Source organism: Coffea arabica, chromosome 5e (assembly GCF_036785885.1).
Source record: "Coffea arabica cultivar ET-39 chromosome 5e, Coffea Arabica ET-39 HiFi, whole genome shotgun sequence".
In the NCBI taxonomy this organism is placed as follows: Eukaryota; Viridiplantae; Streptophyta; class Magnoliopsida; order Gentianales; family Rubiaceae; genus Coffea; species Coffea arabica.
In genome coordinates, this window is record NC_092318.1 from 41,321,311 (window position 1) to 41,342,211 (window position 20,901).

Sequence of the window (20,901 nt, forward strand, 5' to 3'; positions counted from 1 at the left end):
GTTGCAAGAATTAGTTGGTTAGTTACTGATGAAGTGTAAATAATTCTATAAATAGCAAAAGGAAAAGAAAGGTGGGAGATAAGAATTCATAATCAATTTTTTCAATAAAATTTCTTCCCATTTCTCTCTTAGCTCATGAGCATTTCCCTTTTCCCCCTTTTCTTCCGAAATTATCAAGTTGATTCCTGACAAGTGGTAATCAGAGCCTTCAATCCTCGGTGAAATTCAGCGTAAATTTCAATGGCAGACGGTACTAGACTCAAGAATTTGGATGAACAACTCAGGAAACTTGAGACTAGGGTTCAGTCTCAAGTCGATTCCCTGCAAGCGAAGATACATGAAGCTCGAATGCATGTAGATACCAGAATGGAGGAGCTCGATAAGAAGATTGATGCGTTAATGGCGGGAATGGAGACGAAGTTGACTTCATTTCTTCAGGCTCTCAACAGAGACTGAGCAGCTGAAATGGGAGAGTCCCCTCCACAAGAAAAGACTCCACTGTTGTCAAATCCATATGTCAGATGCAGGGAATTAGGTGATCAGTCAACAGCAAGCAAGGAGCGTAAGGTTACATTTCCAAATCTTCCCAAAGTAGAACTTCATTTCTTTGAAGGGGATCGACAGATCTCAGGAGTGGATCAGGAAATGTGAGAAATAGTTTCTAGTTCATCAACTTTCTGAAGACCAGAAATAGGAAGTAGTGGAGATGTATCTAGTAGGGAAAACAGAGATATGGTTTCAAGGGATCAAGAGGAGCAAGGGGAGAACCTCTTGGGAAGGATTCTGCGAACTATTGACCAGGAGATTTGGAGATAGAGGAAGGAGGGATGAGGTGGAAGAATTCAACAAACTTCACCAAACCACCACTGTCAAGGACTACTAGGAGAAATTTGAAGAACTGAGTTCCTTGATGTTGATAAGGGATCCTCATCTCTCTGAATCTTATTTTGTTTCTAGTTTCATCAGTGGGATCAAAGAGGAAATCAAACCTATGGTTAAGATGTTAAAGCCTACTACCTTAATAGAGGCTTTCGAGATTGCAGAGTGGCAGGAGCAATCACTGGCATTGAATAGGAGGTACACCAGAAACACTAGAAACTGGGAGCCTGGGGAAAATTCGAAGTCCTCCAGTGTTTCTTCTGTAACTAATACAGGAGGAAAAACTTCAGAAGTTGTTGGCCAAAGAAAGGTGAATTCTGAGAACACAAACCGGGAAAGTAGGAAGATTTCCCCCCAAGAAATCTTGTGCAGAAAGAACAATCATTTGTGTTTCAAATGTGGGGAGAGGTTTATCCCGGTCATCAGTGCAAATACGGGTACTTGAATTTCATTCTAGAAGGAGATGAAGAACCTGAATTTCTTGATGCAATTGGAGAGCATGATGAGTATACTGGTCACCTGGGGCAATCAGTAGATGTATCCTTACATGCATTAACAACCTCTGTCAAGAGAAAAACTCTAAGGTTGCAAGGGGTATTAGAGGGGCAAACTGTATCTATTCTGGTGGATACTGGGAGCACTAATAGTTTTTTGAATGCTATATTACTGAAGACAATGGAATTAAGGATAGCTAAGATGACACCCCTAAGAGCCACCATTGCTGATGGAACCACCATTTCCAGTGAACTGTTTTGTCCAAGTGTAACATGGAGCATCCAGGGGTATAACTTTAGTTTTCCCTTGGTGATCATGGAACTGGGAATGTGGGATATGATACTTGGGGTAGATTGGATGGTGCAGTACAGCCCCATCACCTTTGACTTCAAGCAGTTGTTGGTCAGAGTATCAGAAGAAGGAGGGGAGATGGTGTTGGAAGGTGCAGCTAAGCAACCCTCAATGAAGCTGATCAGAGGGAAGGCAGTGAAGAAGTTCATGCAGCAAAAACACAAAACCTTGACATCAATCTGCTCAGCATCTGAGAATAGTAACTCAGATGGGGTAAGTCCACTCCCTAGTGAAATCTCTGAATTATTACATGAGTTCTCTGATGTGTTTGCTGAACCTACACAATTACCACCAGAAAGAGCACATGACCATACCATACCCTTGAAACCAGGGGCTCAACCTTTTAAACTCAGACCCTATAGGTATCCACACTCCCAGAAAATAGAAATTGAAAATCAAGTGTCAAGCATGCTTCAAACTGGGATCATTAAGCCTAGTACTAGCCCATTTTCTTCTCCTGTCCTGGTAGTCAAAAAAAAGGAAGGTACCTAGCGTTTCTGTGTAGATTATAGGATCTAAATGACCATACCATTAAAGATAGATACCCTATACCCAATATTGAGGAGCTCTTAGATGAACTATTTGACTCCAAGTTCTTCAGCAAAATTGACCTCAGATCAGGGTCAAAGCTTGTGACATCCATAAAACAACATTTCAAACTCACCAAGGCCACTATGAATTCCTAGTTATGCCTTTTGACTTAACTAATGCCCCTACCTCTTTCCAAGCCCTCATGAATGAGATCTTCCAGCCTTATCTTAGAAAATTTATCCTTGTCTTCTTTGATGACATACTTGTCTATAACACAGACTTGCAGTACTATGCAAACCATCTGAGAACAATGTTAAAAATTCTGAGATCTCACCAGTTGTATGCAAAGATGTCCAAGTGCATGTTTGCTCAGTTGAGAGTGGAATACTTGGGCCATGTCATATCCTACAATGGGGTTGAAATGGATGCTGCTAAGGTGGAGTGCATTAGAGCCTGGCCAGTACCTGAAACTGTTAAAGCCTTGAGAGGTTTTTTGGGCCTTACAGGGTATTAAGGAGGTTTGTACAAGGGTATGGGCAAATCTGCAAGCCTTTGACTGAATTGTTGAGGAAGGATTCTTTTTGTTGGAATGAATCAGCAGTTAAAGCCTTTCAGAAGCTGAAGGATATCATGAGCACTACTCTTGTGCTAAGAATGCCAGACTTTTCTAAACCTTTTGTGGTGGAGACTGATGCTTGTAGCAAAGGCATAGGTGCTGTGTTAATGCAGGAGGGACAACCCATAGCCTATCTCAACAAGGCCCTAAGTCCTAAGAACTTGGGACTATCCATATATGAAAAGGACTTATTAGCAGTTGTGATTGCAGTGACAAAATGGAAACATTACTTGCTGGGGTACCATTTTATCATAAGAACTGATCACCAGAGTCTAAGGTTTTTACTAGAACAAAAGCTGAATACTCCACTGCAGCATAAGTGCTTGACAAAGCTCTTAGGCTTGGATTATGAATTCCAATACAAAAAGGGAGCTGAAAACAAAGCTGCTGATGCTTTGTCCAGAAAAGGGTTCCAAGAGGAGGATTTTGCAGGAGTAGCCTGTGCCATCACTTGAATAAGGCCACAATGGTTGGTAGATGTCTCTGAGAGTTATGAAGATGACTCATTATGTCAAGAGAAAATTGCTCAACTGCTAACAGACCCTACTTTTGTTGTTGATTATGAGTATGCAGATGGGATCCTACGGTTCAGAAGAAAAATTTATGTTGGAAATCATGGTAATCTGAGACACCAAATCATTCAACAGTAACATTCTTCTGCAGTAGGAGGCCATTCTGGCCAGTTGGGGTGTCCAAAAAGGCTAGCTGCAGTTTTCTACTGGCCCCAGATGAGGAAGGATGTAGCTAAATTTGTCAAATAGTATAATGTCTGCCAGAGGAACTAACATGAGAATGTTCCTTACCCTGGTTTATTGTAGCCTTTGCCCATGCCTAACCAAGCATGGTCTCAGATTGGGATGGATTTCATAGAAAGTTTACCTATCTCTGAAGGTTCTGACACTATACTGGTTGTTGTAGACAGGTTGACAAAATTTTCCCATTTCATCCCCCTTAAACATCCCTTCTCAGTAGTGGAAGTTTCCAAACTGTTCTTAACACACATTTTCAGGCTCCATGGGCTACAAGACGTTATAGTCTCAGATAGGGACAAGCTTTTTACCAGTCTTTTTTGGCAAGAGCTGTTTAAACTGGTTGGGACTCGGTTAAATCTCAGCTCAGCTTACCATCCACAAATAGATGGTCAGAGTGAGCTTGTCAATCAGTGTGTGGAAACATACTTGAGGTGTATGACTAGTGATCGACCTCAGAAGTGGAAGTCATGGCTGTCTTTGGCCGAATGGTGGTATAACACTAACTACCACACTAGCCTTAAAATGACCCCATTTGAGGCTCTTTATGGTTATAAACCTAATCAGCTACCATTGGGGTACATTTCTGACACTATTGTTCCTGCAACCAGTGATCTTGTCCGGGATAGACAGATTGTGTTACAGATTCTTCCCCAAAACCTGGCTCAAGCGCAGCAGCGAATGAAGTATTTTGCAGATAAGAAAAGGAGTGAAAGAGTTTTGGAAGTTGGCGACATGGTTTATCTGAAACTTCAACCTTACCGCCAACAGTCAGTAGAAGTGAGGCGTTCCTTGAAACTTGCTTCTAATTATTATGGTCCTTTCCCTATCATTGCTCGAGTTGGAGAAGTAGCTTACATACTGGAGTTGCCTCAGGGTTCCAGGATTCATCCAGTGTTCCACATTTCTATGTTCAAGAAGAAGTTAGGAGGTTCTCAGGTGGTCATGCCTGCATTACCATTAGTTGGTCCTGATGACCAGATTCAGATTGCTCTAGAAATGGTACTCAAGAGAAGGGCCATAATGCGAAATCATCAACCTGTATCACAAGTTTTAATCAAATGGATTAATCTTGGATTTGAAGAAGCCACTTAGGAGGATCACGATTTCATCAAGCACCAATTTCCAGGATTCCATCCTTGAGGACAAGGATACTCTGAAGGAAAGGGAATTGTCAGAAATCATGAGTAATGCGACGTAGTTTTGGGGCGAGTTTAGAGTCTTTGAAAAAATGGTGCCGTTGCACTAAAAGCTAGTTAGGAATATGTTACAATTTGTTTCAGTCAGTTGCAAGAATTAGTTGGTTAGTTACTGATGAAGTGTAAATAATTCTATAAATAGCAAAAGGAAAAGAAATGCGGGAGATAAGAATTCATAATCAGTTTTTTCAATAAAATTTCTTCCCATTTCTCTCTCAGCTCATGAACATTTCCCTCTTCCCCCTTTTCTTCCGAAATTATCAGGTTGATTCCTGACAGCCTGCTGTCTAAACTCCGAAGTCCAAAGTACATTTTGCAAGTCAATGCCAATATTTCATGATGACATTTTTCTTATTTTTCCAAACTCCAAAGGTTAAATTGGTTATCCTTTCTTTGCTCCATTCTTTTGCATTATCGTGTGTTTGATTGTTTGCCCCAACTTAAACAAAAATCCTGGCTAGGCATAAGGCTTGTACTAGCAATATCTTGACTAATAAATGATATTTTTTCCTCTGCAAAAAAAAAAGAAAAAAGAAAAAAGAGAAACAACTCGCAATAGTGTAGTCACTTTTTCTTGTTGATAGTAAAAACCATTGAGCTTCATCTAAAACATAAAGTAGAGGCAAACGGAAGGAACTAAGACTTAAAAGCTACAAAAATATGCAAAATATCTATATTTAAACTAGAGGAAATTTATGATGTTAATTTTTTTGGTTATTTTCTGAACTACCTCTTTTACCGTTACAATAAAGTATTGAATGGTCTAACATAATTCAAAATATTTATTTTTTTTTGTAGTTTATTATAAGTTTTTAATTATGTTGATAACTATTCATAACTGTAGATTACTACCAAATAACTACTCATTTATTATAGTTTCATAAAAATTTCCAACGAATCAGTTTTCAAAGTGTAAAACCAATTTCTATGAAATAATTTGGCAAAAGAATATTTAATTACTTGCACGCGTGCATACACAAAATCATGCCTTAATCATTAGAGATGATAATGGCAACTTATAGCGTAATACTCCTTGTTTTTTACCAATTTATGTGTTTCACAAATAACTATAGAGCCTATTTGGATTGTATTTTTTGGAAACTTTTTAGGAAAAAATTACTATACCATTTTTAGGATATTATTTATATGAGATAAAAAGATGATTAAAAATTATAGAAAAGAAATATTCACCAAAAAACATAAAAATTTTTATCCAAAAAATTACAATTCAAACAAAACCGTAGTTTTTAGTACTTGCACACAATTTTTTTTTGGCACGCATGTAGCATGTGCCGGAATCACTACGAATCAAAAGGAATATGTTTTTGCACACAACACACTACTCTATACTAAAAATATATATTAAATAGTGATCGACGTCTCTTTTTTTTTTTTTTCTTAAATCTATTTAATGTCTGTGTCCATTGTATAGCCACGTCGTGAAACTCACATCAAAAGTGGGATAATGGATGACTTCTGGGGGTGTGGGGTTTGGGGTTTGGGTAGTTAAGTCCTGGGAGCAATTCAAACGTTGCCGGCTTTTGGGTTGACTTCTAGGATTGAGGTTTAGTTAGTCAAATTCCGTTTCCGGAAGAAGAAGGATGACATAGTTGACGGGCTTCTTTCCCTTCATATTGAAATCACGTTTTGCGAAAATACACTGGTTCAGTCTATTGGGCCCAGTAGGTACTCACAGTCTGTAACAACTTTCCAATCCATTGGGCCCAATAGACAGGTACAGTTTGTCATTGCTTCTCCCCATTTTTTTTGACAAGCAATTGGAGTTCTTGTTTTCAAGCCGATATCAATTTTTCAATCGATCAAGGTTTAGATAATTCTGCCTCATTAGATATTGACCAATCTACAGAAAGTTTGTCATCAGGAAAAAAGATATTCTCTGACAACAAGCAAAAATTTCTAATTTTTTTTCTGGGGAGAAAATAATCGGATTCAAAAGAGTCGTGGAGAAAAAATGGACTCTATTTTATTAGGGCGATAAAATTGAACGAACAAGAATTTACCATATTCGACTTGAAAATAATATAATGCTTCATTTTCTCTCGCTTTTTGTCTTCAAAAATATTGTTCATATCATCATTCCTTTTGTCTTTAAATTTCCTTTTTATTGTTTGAAAGTTTACTAAAACTCAAAGAATGAAGCAGAGGATTTGATGGTCAGCATTTATTCTAAATGCAAGTATATATATATATATATATATATATATATATATATATATATATATATATGTATCATTGTCATCACTATGTAAAAAGTATGATGAATCTTGGCAATAGAGAGCGTCAGTGTAAGCATATTTTGATTTTAATTTTTGTTATGCCTAAATTACCCTCATGTCTTGTAATTAGAATTGTTGCATTTCAATCATAACACTAATAAGAAAAATTAAATGTTTCAATAAATTACATCTCAAAAGTATTGGTAATTAAAATTGAAAACTGTCCATTTACAACTATATTCATCAATCTTTTTTTCATCTTCAATTATTGTATGTGTTAAAATTATCTCCAATTATTATATTCTTATGTGCAATAATTAAAGCTAACTATATTTTATATACATATTGGTTTGGAAGAAAATCACGATTAATAAAAAGACAAAAGGTTATAAACAGTTAATGAGAAAATAAAAGGTTAAATTGATGATTAATTTCACTATGTTATGTCATGTTGACTAAGAAAACTTCAAAAAAATATGGTTAATTACAAAAAAGGTTTACAACTACTTAAATTGATAAAAATTTGTTGTATCCAAGTCATAATGTTTTAGTATGTACTTTGCTTAGGTTTTATTGTGTACACTGGCTTGACACAACATAGAAAATTTCCTCTTCTTATTGTCACTTAGTTTAGATATGGTAATCTTCCAACTTGAGCGTTAAATAAACTTCTAATTGCTTTGTATATAATAAACATTTTCCACAATTACCAATTGATTAATTTTGTTTATTATATGGTTTCTTAGTCAATGTTATACCAACAATTTAGTTTAAATATGATAATCTTCTATTTTTAGAGTTTTTATAATTGTAAAATGTACAATAAACTTTTAATTTCTTTGTACACAATAAATATTTTATACAACTAGCAATAACTTAATTTTGTTCATTATATAGTTTTTATTTAATTTTTTTAAGTGCCGCAAATATGATTGGGTCCATGAGTGGCAGAAAGTGAAAACTTTTCATAAACCCAATTGATATTGAATTTGAATATTCTGATGGGAGTCATGTCTCGGAATTGAAGTATTCTAAAACTGAGATTCAAGAAGTTAAAGAGCTGAGGAATATCAATAAACCCAAGCACATCTTTTTCTAGATCAATATCATCTGTTGGATCAAATTTGAGATCAATTTCAGGAACCAAAGAAAAAAGGTATCTCCACTTGGTGGATAGAACTGAGGTTGCCACAGATTATTTAGTTGGGAGAAACGAAAAAATGTGGCAGATAAGAGATTCAGGAAGGGCACTGATCCTATCAATATCACCAACATCTGGGCATGGGGTGCTTTTGATTTTCATCGAATTTGTCGCCATTTTTATCTAAATTATTATAGAGCTGATAAAGTGGAAAGGGATTTTTTTGCTAAGAAACACTCATATGATCAGATAAACACTCAAGCCTTAACAACAGGGGCAGACATACAACAGTAAAACAAGAAAAAGAAAAATGTTCATTCCTCTTACTCTTTTAGTTGATGTTTTCGCATGTATATTTTCATGAAAATTTAGGCCTTCTTTGGTTTGCAGTTTTTTAAGGAAAATTTTTTATATTTTTCATAAATATATTTTTTAATTATCTTTTTATCTCAAATGTATTAAATCGTTGCAGTATATTATTTTTTTATGAAAACTCTATATAAAAAAAAAAAGGTAATCCAAGCGTGTCCTTAATTTCATCAACCCCAAGGCTATGGAGAACCGAAAATTTGTTTGGCACATGTATATTCTTCGCAAGTTCTGGTGCTGCAGCAGCCGGCCTGAGGCACAAAGTGTAGATTCTTTTCAGAAAACAAGGAGACAAGATCATTGAGAGATCATGCCTAGAAAATTGGTCTTCCTAGTTCCAAGTTCCAACAATAACACAAAATAATATTGTATTCTTTTTTATATACTTCTCAGCCGAATCTTATAAGATGGTGAGATGAAATAGGACATGTAATGAGTCCTATTTTAACTTCCAGGTAAGAAGCCATCATCTATGGCTGGAAGACACAGTCAGATATTGCAAAATGCAGTTAGCTTTTATTACTCCAAATTAAGGCAGATATATGTTATTAAGGCAAGAAATCGTTGGTAGTCATCTGCAAAAGGTCCAACTTCTTATATACGGATATTAATACCTTATTGTAAATAAACATATAGCATATGATCCCTATCCCACCAATGCATTAAAACAGAATTGAACTCATGCTTACACCACCAATGTAATAAAGTTCAAGTCCATAATCATTGTTATTCTTTCCCCCCTTCATTAATTTCCAGGTATCAAATGAAAACAAAAAAAATATACATGAGCATTACATATGTGTAGAAGTAGTCACAAAACACATGAACAAAAATGGTAGTATAAGTACATACACATGCCACAGTTTTGCTAGATGATGGATCTTTCAAATGCAAGAGAGCCTTTTCGCAAAAATTGAATTCAAGGACAATTGGTGCGAGTGTTTCTACTGTCATGGAGCTTAACTAACTTTAAAGGATCGAAAATGCATCAGAAGAAGAGAGGAATGCCGGGGACTGTGCATTACTCACCGCAGACAGGCGGCTGCCAGCGGATAGTCTGATCCGAGTGAAATGCCTTTCCCTTGTTCCAAAGATAATCCCAAAAAAGATCTTCATTCTCTTCAATTTTTTGTACAAAATGTTTGACTAGAGACTGTGAAAAGTTACTTGTAGTAATTAGAAATGAGCCACGTGCGTTGCACGTGTATATGAACAATAGATTTAGTCAAGGATTTATCAGGTTACAACCAACAAAATTGTTGTTATTGTAAACAGACTATTTTGAAGCAATTACTCTGATTGAAAGCCCTTTTGTATAAATTGAACTCATGTACAATTGGTGCGAGTCTTTCCACTTCCATCGAGCTCAACTCTAAAAGGATTGCAAATGCATCAGAAGAAGAGAGGAATGCCGAAAATTGTGTATCTAATAGGCTGATCTAGGTGAAATGCCTTTCCCTTTTTCCAAAGATGATCCCAAAAGTTTTTCATTCTCTTCAATTTTTTGTACAAAATGTTTTACTACAGACTGTGGAAAGATACTTGGGGTAATTAGAAAAGAGCACATACATTGCACGGATATATGAACAATAGATTTAGGCCCTGTTTGGCAAGTGAATTTTTTAGATATTTGTCTAAAATTTCACTGTAACTTACTGTAAAAGTTTTTTAAAATTTTTTTGAAGTGTATAAATTTTTGAATCGTTTGAAATGTATAGTTTAAAAACTTTAAAAAGTTTTTTGAAGTTACTGTAACTAAAGTTTTTAAAAAACTATTTTTGCTTTTGTTTTTTAAAAACTGTTTTTTACATTCCAAATGCTACAATAAATGTGTATTTCCAAAACAACTCTAAAAACCGTTTGGATTCCTTGTTTTTGCTTCTGTTTTTGAAAAACTGTTTTTTACATTCCAAATGTTACAGTAAATGTGTATTTTCAAAACAATTCCAAAAACACCAAATCCAAACGGACATCAGACAAACTTGGCAAAAAATTCAAATGCCAACAGGGCCTTAGTCTAAGACTTATCAAGTTACAACCTACAAATATTTTTGTTACTATAAACTGACTATTGAAAGAGACTTAGCACCTGCTCTCAATTTTAATTTCATTGGTTAACGTTTATGTTTCCCTGAAAGGCTGTCTCCACCTAATCTCAAGGTCATCTGCACCAGGATTCAGCTTAAGATTGTGTCGAGCTCATTATTTATTTAGCATGCACATTTCCTTTCAGGCTCTCCATTTTCGTGCAGGATTCAAATTTTGAGGCCAAGATTGCTCACCAATAAATGAGCACTTTTATTGAAATAATTCCAGCATGACTAGAGCTCTTCACGAGCTAAATAATTCCAGCTTTTCATGGGCTAAATGCTTAATAGGATTTGACTTCATTCGTTTATTAAACGTACTATAAGTGGTATTCGCCATTTTCAAATTCGACTCATTAATTTGTATAGTTTGAGTTTGAATTTGAATTCAATTGTTAAATTAAACGAGTCAAATTCAAATGTTAATATTGGAGCAAATTCATTGCAACTCACGTGATCTAAACTCTATTAAAATATCAGGAACAACAAGAGTTAATTGTGAGTTTTGATTATGATTCTGTACTCTTATCAGAAAAAAGAATATCAATTCTATTTCCATCATCACAATCGTCAATTTGTAAAGTAAGTTAACAGTAAATGTACTTTCGAACAGGTTTTTGGGATTTCGACTTCCTCTTTTAGACTAATTTGGACATTTAAATGAGGCTTGTTGACAAACAAACTCCATTGGATACAAATTGTATAAGCATTGTGGGCGGTGAATTTACTTTTGTCTTCCTCTTTTTTGCTTTGTAAGATGCTGGAGGGTTTCTGCAGTTAAAGTAACTATTCTAATGAACTTGACTACGAAATTGGAGCACAATTGATGAATACAATTATTCTTACCACCAAAAAAAAAAGGAGATATCAGCTTCATTTTTATCGTCATAATCGTCATTTTAATGTAAGTTAGCATGTACCATAATTAGGGGCCTTTTTGTGATACCCCAAGTCTTTGTTCCACATCAGTAGGATGAAGGAAAATAGTTTGGAATTTAAGTCCTAGGCATATCGGACTATTAATAATTTGAATTAACCATTTAAAATTCGTGATTTTTGCGCAAGAGTTATTGGGACTATATTTAAAACAAATAGAGCTTGCAAAACACATAACACATTGTGCAATTTGGTCAAGATACATGAAGCTAACTACTTATATTATTATGTAGAATTGTGAGAGATGGTAATTTAGGATTAGTATATATGTATGTGCATTATAACAGTTAACTTGTATAAATATGTTAAACCTGGTTTTCTGAAGGAAAGAAGAAGAATCTACTATTAATTTTAAAAGACAAAGTGACTGAACTGAAGCAAGCAAGAATTCTTTGGTAGTGATCTACTGATCCGCAATGGGTCAAACTTCTTGTATACTAATATTAATACCTAATTACAAATAAACATATGTATAGCATATGATCCAAGAATAGAGGAAAATCATATTACAAAACGGTGAGTAAAAGATGATGACAAACAAATCCAAGATATCTTACTTTAGGATATAAAAAGCTCTAATCATAGGACTTACAATCAATAGTTTCTTACTTGGTAATCTCTTGCTCATAGAATTTACTAAGTACACTTACATGTAAAGGGTTCCCATCTCTAAATTGTCAAGCATGGGGCATGATCCCCGGACTTGGCAAGGGGAAGTGCCTCCCCTGACCAGAGTTCCATACTTTCTTGACATGTATGTTATGTGTAATCAGTGACGGAGCCAGGATTTTTTTTGGGGGGGGCCAAAATTTTTTCCTAATAAAATTATCTTAATATATTATGTTCAAAATAACTTTCTTCTATTTAAATATATGACATCTAAAAATATCAAATATTAAATTTAATTATAAAGGTATGTCTATTCATAAATATGCGGTATAGTCATAACAAAAATTAACAAAAAAGATAACTTTTGATTAAATATCTTATAACATCACAAACCATCCAATTTGCACGTTATGAGAAGATGCTCTCCAATATGTCACCTATGCAATATATATATATATATAACCATGTAATATAAATGTAACTATTTTCAATTGAAAAAAGATAAAAGTTATGTTAACATAATTTGAAATTTCAACATCTTTTCTTAGAAGTAAATTGAGCTCTACGTTCTTTCATAGAACTAAATTCATCTATGATTGAATCACTGCTAAATTTTTCAACAACTTCCTTTTCCATATACACAGTTAGACAATCATTCAAGAAACTATCTTCCATCTTGTTTCGGAGCTTTATCTTGATTATTTTCATAATTGAAAATGCCCGCTCTGTAGTTGCAGTTGACATAGGAAGAGTAAGAACAAGTCTAATAAATCTTTCAATAAGAGGATATATCACTGATTTTCTTATCTTCACCAAGTCTTGACATAACTCATGAATACCAGATAATTCTTGCAATTGATGATGATTTGGAATGTCGAGTTCAAAATATTGAAGTTCTATTCTTAGACGTACTAGTTCTTGCTTTTAACAATTATGAATTGGGTCTATTTAGCCCATTAACAATTATGAATTGGGTCTTTTTATTCTAATACATCACATTGGGTCAATTTACTATGGAACATCAAATTATATGTTTAATTTTTGAAAGTTAAATAATTAGTACAATAAAAAATAAATAACTTTTTCTGAAGAAAAAAGGTAATTCAAAGATGACTAATTCATATATATATATATATATATATCTCAACTCTCATAATATAAACTAAAATTGTAAAAATTTAGAGGGGGCCAATTTTATTTTACACATATTTACATATTATGAATTAAAATTTTCAAAACTCATGGCCCCCTCTGTCCCCCCTTGGCTCCATCATTGTAGGCAACTCTGTACATGCACATACGTGTATGGATTGCATGTTTGGCTTGAATTGGTGTCTATTCTCTTCGTGTATAAACTCTCTTGGTTAGCCTAATGTATATGTTGTAGGTCTATGGTATAATACTGGTTTTACGAGAAAACAAGTTAGAGGCAAATTTGTCAATAGGATCAACTTTACAAGTTGGGGGGGGGGCTTAAGCCCCCACCGGCCCCCCCTTAAATCCGTGGCTGTGTAATCTGGTTCTAATCAACAACGAAGAGAAAGTTAAAACTCCAATGCTCAAATCATTTAATAATCATTAAAAAAATATTACAACTTTATATATATGTGAACCAATCTTGCTGCAGCATACAATAAACTGGGAACCAAAACTGTCAAATGTGCTTGGTAGTGCATGTGATCCAACTAGGGCTGTTCATGAAAGTTCGACTCGAGCCCGATCAATTCGAACTCGAGTCGAGCTCGAACTAATCAAGTCGAGTTCGAGCTCAAAAACATTAAGCTCATTGGCTCGTGAGCCAAATTATATATATATATATATATATTTTTTATTTTAATAGTAAAATTACATATATATTTCTAATATTTTATTATTTGTTAAAAATTATTATTTTATTCATTTTTAAAAAAAATAATTATTTTTTTATTTTTTAAACTCGAACTCGACGAGCTTGACATTTTGAACTCGTCGAGTTTGAGCTCGAGTTTGAGTTACATGAAATTAACTGGAGGCTCGAATCGATAAGGCCAAAGTTCGATTCGGCTCAACTCGTTTGCACCCCTAGATCCAACATTGATGACGAAACTAGAACATGTATTTTGAGGGAGCAAATTTCATATAGATAAACACTTTGTAGTTAATTTAAATTTTAAATTTTTGAGGGTTAAAGGCTTTTTGTTTGTCACGCCCCTGACCTGCATGTGCCAGATGTGAGACATTCGCTGAATCCTTAAAAGACACTCTTGAGAATATAATGCAACATTCATAACCAAGTAATACTGTAGCAAGTATTATCATATCACTTAAAATACATATACATATTTAAAATGAAGAAAATAACATAGCATCCAGATTGGGCCCACAAGCCCATTCAACCAACGGAAACATAAGTAAAAGAGTATTCAACATTTTAATATAGCCACACTACACTACACAACATTACATCCTAATTCAATGGTCTATTCCTTATAAGTTTGTAAGCACAAATTTTGTTGCCTAAAATAAAAGACAGGAAAACTTGCATAAATATCAAATTTATTAAATTAAATAATAAGCGGGTTATAATCTCTAAAAGTTCTTGAATCAAAGAAATTAATCCCCTGATTCTTTTCTTCGGATAGCTTCAATTGAAGGGTCGAAAAGACTTGTTCTCCAATCGAAAGAGTGTTTCCTACAATTTCGGCGTAAAAAACGATTGATTTGATGATGGTGTCAAACACTTGGAACTTCAAGTCTTCAACACCGATAGCAGGAGGATTTGTTTGACTTGATTTGGACTTGGATTTGAGGAAGAAAGCTCTTGAGAAAATTTGACAGAGTTTCTCCGAAAGTTAGGGATTTTTTTTGTGTCTTTGCCTTGAGGGAAGACCTTTATTTATAGCCAAAATATGTAAGCTAAATTTTTAAGAAAACCCTCAGAATCTTCCTGCATTTTGGATCACTTGTTACTCAAGAAATCCATTTAACTTGGGCTTAAATAATGAGCCAACCCAAATAGTCCATTGTGAATTAATAAATCAATTAATTCACTTCCACTTAAATGGACATTGCAAATTTAATTTGATTTAATAGCCCATATAATATTGGCCCAATTTGCAAGTTCAAAACATAATGAACTTCTACAATTTAACTTAATTTAATCAAAATCAATTTAATTTAAATAAATCTTCACTAAATAAATTAAATAATTTTTTTTTATTTACAAATGCCCCCACTTCAAGACTTGGTGAAGCATTGCATGCAATCGTTGGAGGCAAGACTTGAAATATCAATCTCTTTACTGTTGACTTAAAGTCAAACCAAATTAGATGCTTCAAGCGTTCGGCATATGGGTGACCCATTCTTTGTCTAGCAGAGAATCATTCATATCAATTGAAGAATTGCATATCAAATTCCAATTGAGTAGGCAATGGTCACGAGTCTCCACTTTGAATCTTTCAATTCTTAATCTAGTAGTCTTTGGAAATGCCGCCCCGCAATACCAGACCACAGCTTTGACCAGTCAAAATTAGAAACTCCCATCTCGTTATGCGATGTGGGCTTCTGCGTGAAAACTATATGCCGAAATTTGGAGTTTGCTCTTAGGTCGCTGACTACCAAATCTTGCTTTTGGCACTTGGCAATATGGAATTCGCAAAGTTTCAACACTTCCTAAATCGAAAATGTACTTCCAAAACAAATGTTGGCAACCTCTGACTGCCGAATTTTAAGAGCTTCCTAAACCAATTTTCAGCTTTTGAAGTTAATCTTAGGAACCAAATTCATGTGGTTCAAAAAAATTAAATGGTAATCACTGAATTTAATAGCTGCCCAAAATTTAAAATTTCTTAAAATGATTCATCCAAGCACTTTATAAAGCCGCACAAGACATGTTTTTGTCTTGAAGCTGTGACAAACATCTTTACTGAAAACTACCACAATATTTGAGGAAGAAACGTGTTTCACACGTGCACCCTGAAGGTAATCATCTTTACTGTCTTTTGATAACTACATGTTGGTCGAATAACAGATGTCCGCCAAATTTCATTGAGATCTGTCAAAACTTGATTTATTTCCACCTTGGAAAAAAATGTTTTCTTTTTTTTTTGAGATTTTTTTTTTTTGCACAGGGCGACCTCAAAGAGATATTTTTTTCTCCAGGTTGCATCTCGTGTTCATACCTTTCATTTGAAGCAAATTGGTGCTCTAATTTTGCCCACAATTTTAGGACCACAGTTCTTGGAATTCACAACACCAAGGTAATTTGCATACTTCATGACCTTACTTCTTGTCAATGCCAGAACCCTTTTTTTGTTTTTTGCGTGACGTGAAAGGAGGATCCCCGACACATCCTATATGGTGGACATTTAATTTGAAGAAAGCGCAACCGCAAACTCCCACGAGAACCATGCTATAACTTGAGGAGTACATGAAGAAGATGGCACAATCAAAATTTGAAGAAGGTGCAACCGCAAACTCCCACAAGAGCCTATTATGGCTTGAGGAGTACAAAAGAGATGGCGCAACCAAAATTTGAAGAAGGTGCAACCGTAAACTCCCACGAGAGCCTATCATGGCTTGAGGAGTACAAAAGAGATGGCGCAGCTAAAATTTGAAGAAGGTGCAACTGCAAACTCCCATGAGAGTCTATTATGCCTTGAGGAGTACAAAGGAGATGGCGCAACCAAAATTTGAAAACGGCGCAACCGCAAACTCCCACGAGAGCCATATTATGGCTTGAGGAGTACATAAAGAATTAGACACGATTACCCACTTCAATAAAAACTCACCCAAAATTCAAGAAGTCTTTTACTATCTTCGATCATGTCATTTTAACTAAACTTTCTTTTTCCTTACTTTTGTTACAGGTTAGTCTTGATACAATGGTGGTGTTCAAGGAAGTCACATCTTCAAACGAAAAGTATCTTCTTATCGCAGACAGCGATGGTGACTCTGGCGACAAATGAACAAAATTATTGGTGCATTCCCCTATACAAGGAACTTACTCTGGTAAGTGGCCTTCTTACCAGTACCCAGAACTGAAGGACTGGTCACTTGAACTTTCTCAAGATGACGGCACGAAAGTCCACTCCTTGAGATCCCTTATTCACAGTAAGGAGCCAAGGACAACTCCCTTTCAAACCCTTGGCAGACGGATCATAGACGGAGATGCACACTGGGGCCCTTCCTTGAGACTCAATGATGTATTCAGTTACATCGAGAATTACTGGGAGTGGTTGGAGGATATCCTCGGCAGGAGCAAACAAGTGCTCCGTGAAAATTACTTGTTTGATGCCTTATATGATTCACTTTTCATATATTTGTTCGTAGCCTTACATCATCTTCAACATGGGGAATCTAACAAAACTGGAGTTTCTGCTGTCCAATGGATTAAGTTCTGGTTTAAAGGCAAAACCAGGTACTCAAAGTCAAAGCAGAGAAGGATAAAGAGGGCATCTCGTGCTCAAGCGACCCAAAATTCGGATGGCGAAATTGGACAACCACGCAAATTTTCAAGTCAAGGCAATAGCTTATTTGATACCATCGGAGTTAAACTTCACTTGCGGGAAGAGACCTATCTTGCAGCATTTATATCTTGCTGGCTCTGTGTCTTTACTTTACCAGATGAGGACCTCCATTATATTAGACCATCTGCTTTTAAAATGGCTAGTATGATGGCTGCCGGTCGTAAGACTTGTCTTACTGTTCCTGTCCTGCTAAACATATACCGTGGACTCCATAAAATTTCAAACTTAGCTACCTCAGGGTATGCACGTGCGGCTTTTTCGGTGCACTACGTATGTGCTTGGTTAGCGAGTTATTTCTCTACCCATTATTCGACTCCAAATACCATGTCTGGATCCACCATGACTAACTATTCTGGAGAGGGTGGTGCACGATACTTTGATGAAAATAGTGCTCGTGATCTTATTCATCAGGAAAACAAAGCAACTTGGGGAATCACTTCTCTTGTGAAGAACCGCAATGAACTTTTTATTGACAATGGCAAATTAGCGAATCTCGAACTAAGTTATTTTGTAAGTGTCTGCTCAAATTACTTAGTTTTGCATGCTGAAGGAGATTTTCTTGTTGAGCATATAGTCCATATAGATTCGCGCGGCAATTCGAGTTTTTATCAAGTTCCTCCACAGGAACTCGGGACAGATGTTCGTTCCACAAATTATGACTTGAGTCGAATACTCTAGCGCATTGCCATTCGCAGTAAAACAGAGTCAAATGTACTTTTTTCTAGTTATCCCTTGAATGCTAGCAAGCACACATCTTCAGGCTTTCAAATATGGTGATCTATGGTGCATGATGATCATTTCTTCAAAGGGCGTGATGCTTTGATTAAGAGTGTCCAATCGAATGGGGAGCAGAAGAAGTCAAAAGGGAAGGAACTTGCAAACCTGAATAATCCTTCCAAGGTTGGCAATTGTCTTGAGATAAAGCAAAAGACTATAAGAAGCGATAAAGAAATTTTGAAGAGTTCAAACAGCAAAGCTACTACCCCTGAGGACCTTACTCCTAATGAAAATTTTTTGAAGGGTATTTTATTTTATCTTCTTTCAAACATTGTGAAGGCTATTGATCATGATTCTTGCAATTCGCATGAGAAGAAGAGGAGCGAGCCTTTTAATGAGAAGGATGAGCAATCCACCAGCACGAACCAGCATTGGAAGCGCAAGAAGTCCAAAGTAATGATTCTTTCCTTGGATGATATTGGTTTAGATCGTAAAGAACTCTTTAAAGATATTCTGGATATATCTATGCCTGGTATAAGCCGTGCCAATATTGTAAGGACCCTTCTTGCCTTCTTTAATTTAGCATTTGAAATTTGTTTGTTAATTTCATATTCATAATTTGTCTCACAACGTTTTTCCTACAATTGGATGATCAAGACTTGATCTTCATTGATGATGGAGAACCAAACCAAGTCAAGTATCAGTTGAAGGACCTACTACATTTGAACTTTTGGCCAAACAAGTGGTCAGTTCTACCCAACAAAAGGGTGCTAGTGAGAATTCCAAAAAGGCAGTAAAGGATGGAAATGTGATTCAGCAAATCACGCTATAGAAAGCGGAACATATGACTCCACCGGCCAAAAGAAAACTCAAAGTTTTCGATCCACCATCATGGTCAAGGGCACCTCAAGTGTCTGAATTTTACCCCCAAAGTGTGATCTCAACATGCCATCGAGACTATCCAAATGTTGTGGAATAACTTAAAGGTGATGATATCTCAAACAGCTTTGGAGCGCATGCCTGCTCTTGAAATAAAAGCCAACGAAATCATGGAGGAAATGCAAAACTTCAATGCCATGGATATCTCAAATTTGCAAGACCTTTTAAAGGCTTTCTTTACAAATGCAGCTCGTTACGTCGCAGTGAAATCTTCTCTCTCAAATAAAATTTCACCTCAATCATATGATGAGTTGCTTTCTACGGCCACCCAACATCTTAGAGATGTTCAAAGTAAGGCGAAACAACAAGCGAAAAAGATCTCAACGCACATGTTGAAACTTAAGGAGATTGATCGCGAGGAAGTAGAGTTGAGGAAGTGACTTGAGTTCTTGGATACTCATAGGAAGGAGACGCTTTCACTACTACGAGAAGTGTAAGATGAGCTTACCCGAGCGCAAGGCGTGATGGTCGACTTACAAAATGAAGTTCGAAAGATTGAGAATTTCTCGCGCCCTACTTGCTGAGGAGAGTCAAATTTTGGACAAGATACAAGCATTACTTGAAAACAACCGAAAGAAGCTGTTCTCATTTGAATTCTAGGAATAGTTGCAATCTTTTATTTTGTTTCAAATTTCATCTTTTGTTAATTGCTCAAAGCGTGTAGTTATGAGTACAAACACTTCATAATGAAACTTGATTTTTTTTCTTTTCATCAGATTCTTGCAGACGTCCTCGTCTTTACTTACTCTTTTGATAGCCATCATTTTAGGCTATCAACCATTGTATGAACAATTTCATCTTTGCATAATTTTGATCATACTTGAAAAGGTAGTTATCCAAATAATTTGATAATCTGAATAATACACTTTCAAGTATATGTCACAAAATAATTCGAACTGTCCTAAAGATGAACGTTCTCTTTTTTTTTTAATCAAAGGAATCATTCAGGTAAAGACTTTAGTTTTATAGGATTGTAATTGAATTTAGAAGTTGCCCTCTAAACTGCCTACATATTCCAAAAGGGAATCAAGTCACACGTAATTCCTACCGTTCACAGTTTAAACTCTTGCAGGTCAGGAGTATCTTTTTGTTACCACCTTAGATTTGGTGAAGTGTTTTAACAGTTTAACTACGTACTACACTACTAGTGGTTGTTGTCCACAAGTTTAGCTCATGCGGGTCTGGAACATCTTTTTGTTTACTACCTTAGATTTGGTGGAGTATTTCAGCAGTTTAACCACGTGCTACACTATTGGTGGTTGTTATCCACAGTTTTATCTCATACGGGTCTAGAGTAACAGGCAGTTTAGACTCATGCGTCATGGAGTATTTCATTTTTTTTATAGCATGTATAACTTCAAAAATTTTTCATTTATAGGACCAATTTTTACGCCATTTTTGTCCACCAGTTTATAGGCGCCATTTGTGTAGACTTCTCGAACAACTTACGACCCATCCCATTTGGAGACGAATTTTTCTTTAGTGCGATGAGTCATAACTATTGGCTTTCGAACGGTAAGTACCATGTCCCCGATTTGA

General features: G+C 35.6%; 1 protein-coding gene across 1 annotated transcript; it reads left to right on the forward strand.

Annotated features, from left to right (window-relative positions):
- The first annotated feature begins 465 nt into the window (after positions 1–465).
- LOC140007023 (uncharacterized) lies at positions 466–3,327 on the forward strand. Its single transcript, XM_072049708.1, has 5 exons — positions 466–647; positions 958–1,189; positions 1,252–2,209; positions 2,535–2,712; positions 2,763–3,327. Exons 1-5 carry the CDS (start codon positions 466–468, stop codon positions 3,325–3,327), a joined length of 2,115 nt encoding a protein of 704 aa, XP_071905809.1.
- Positions 3,328–20,901: the final 17,574 nt, after the last annotated feature.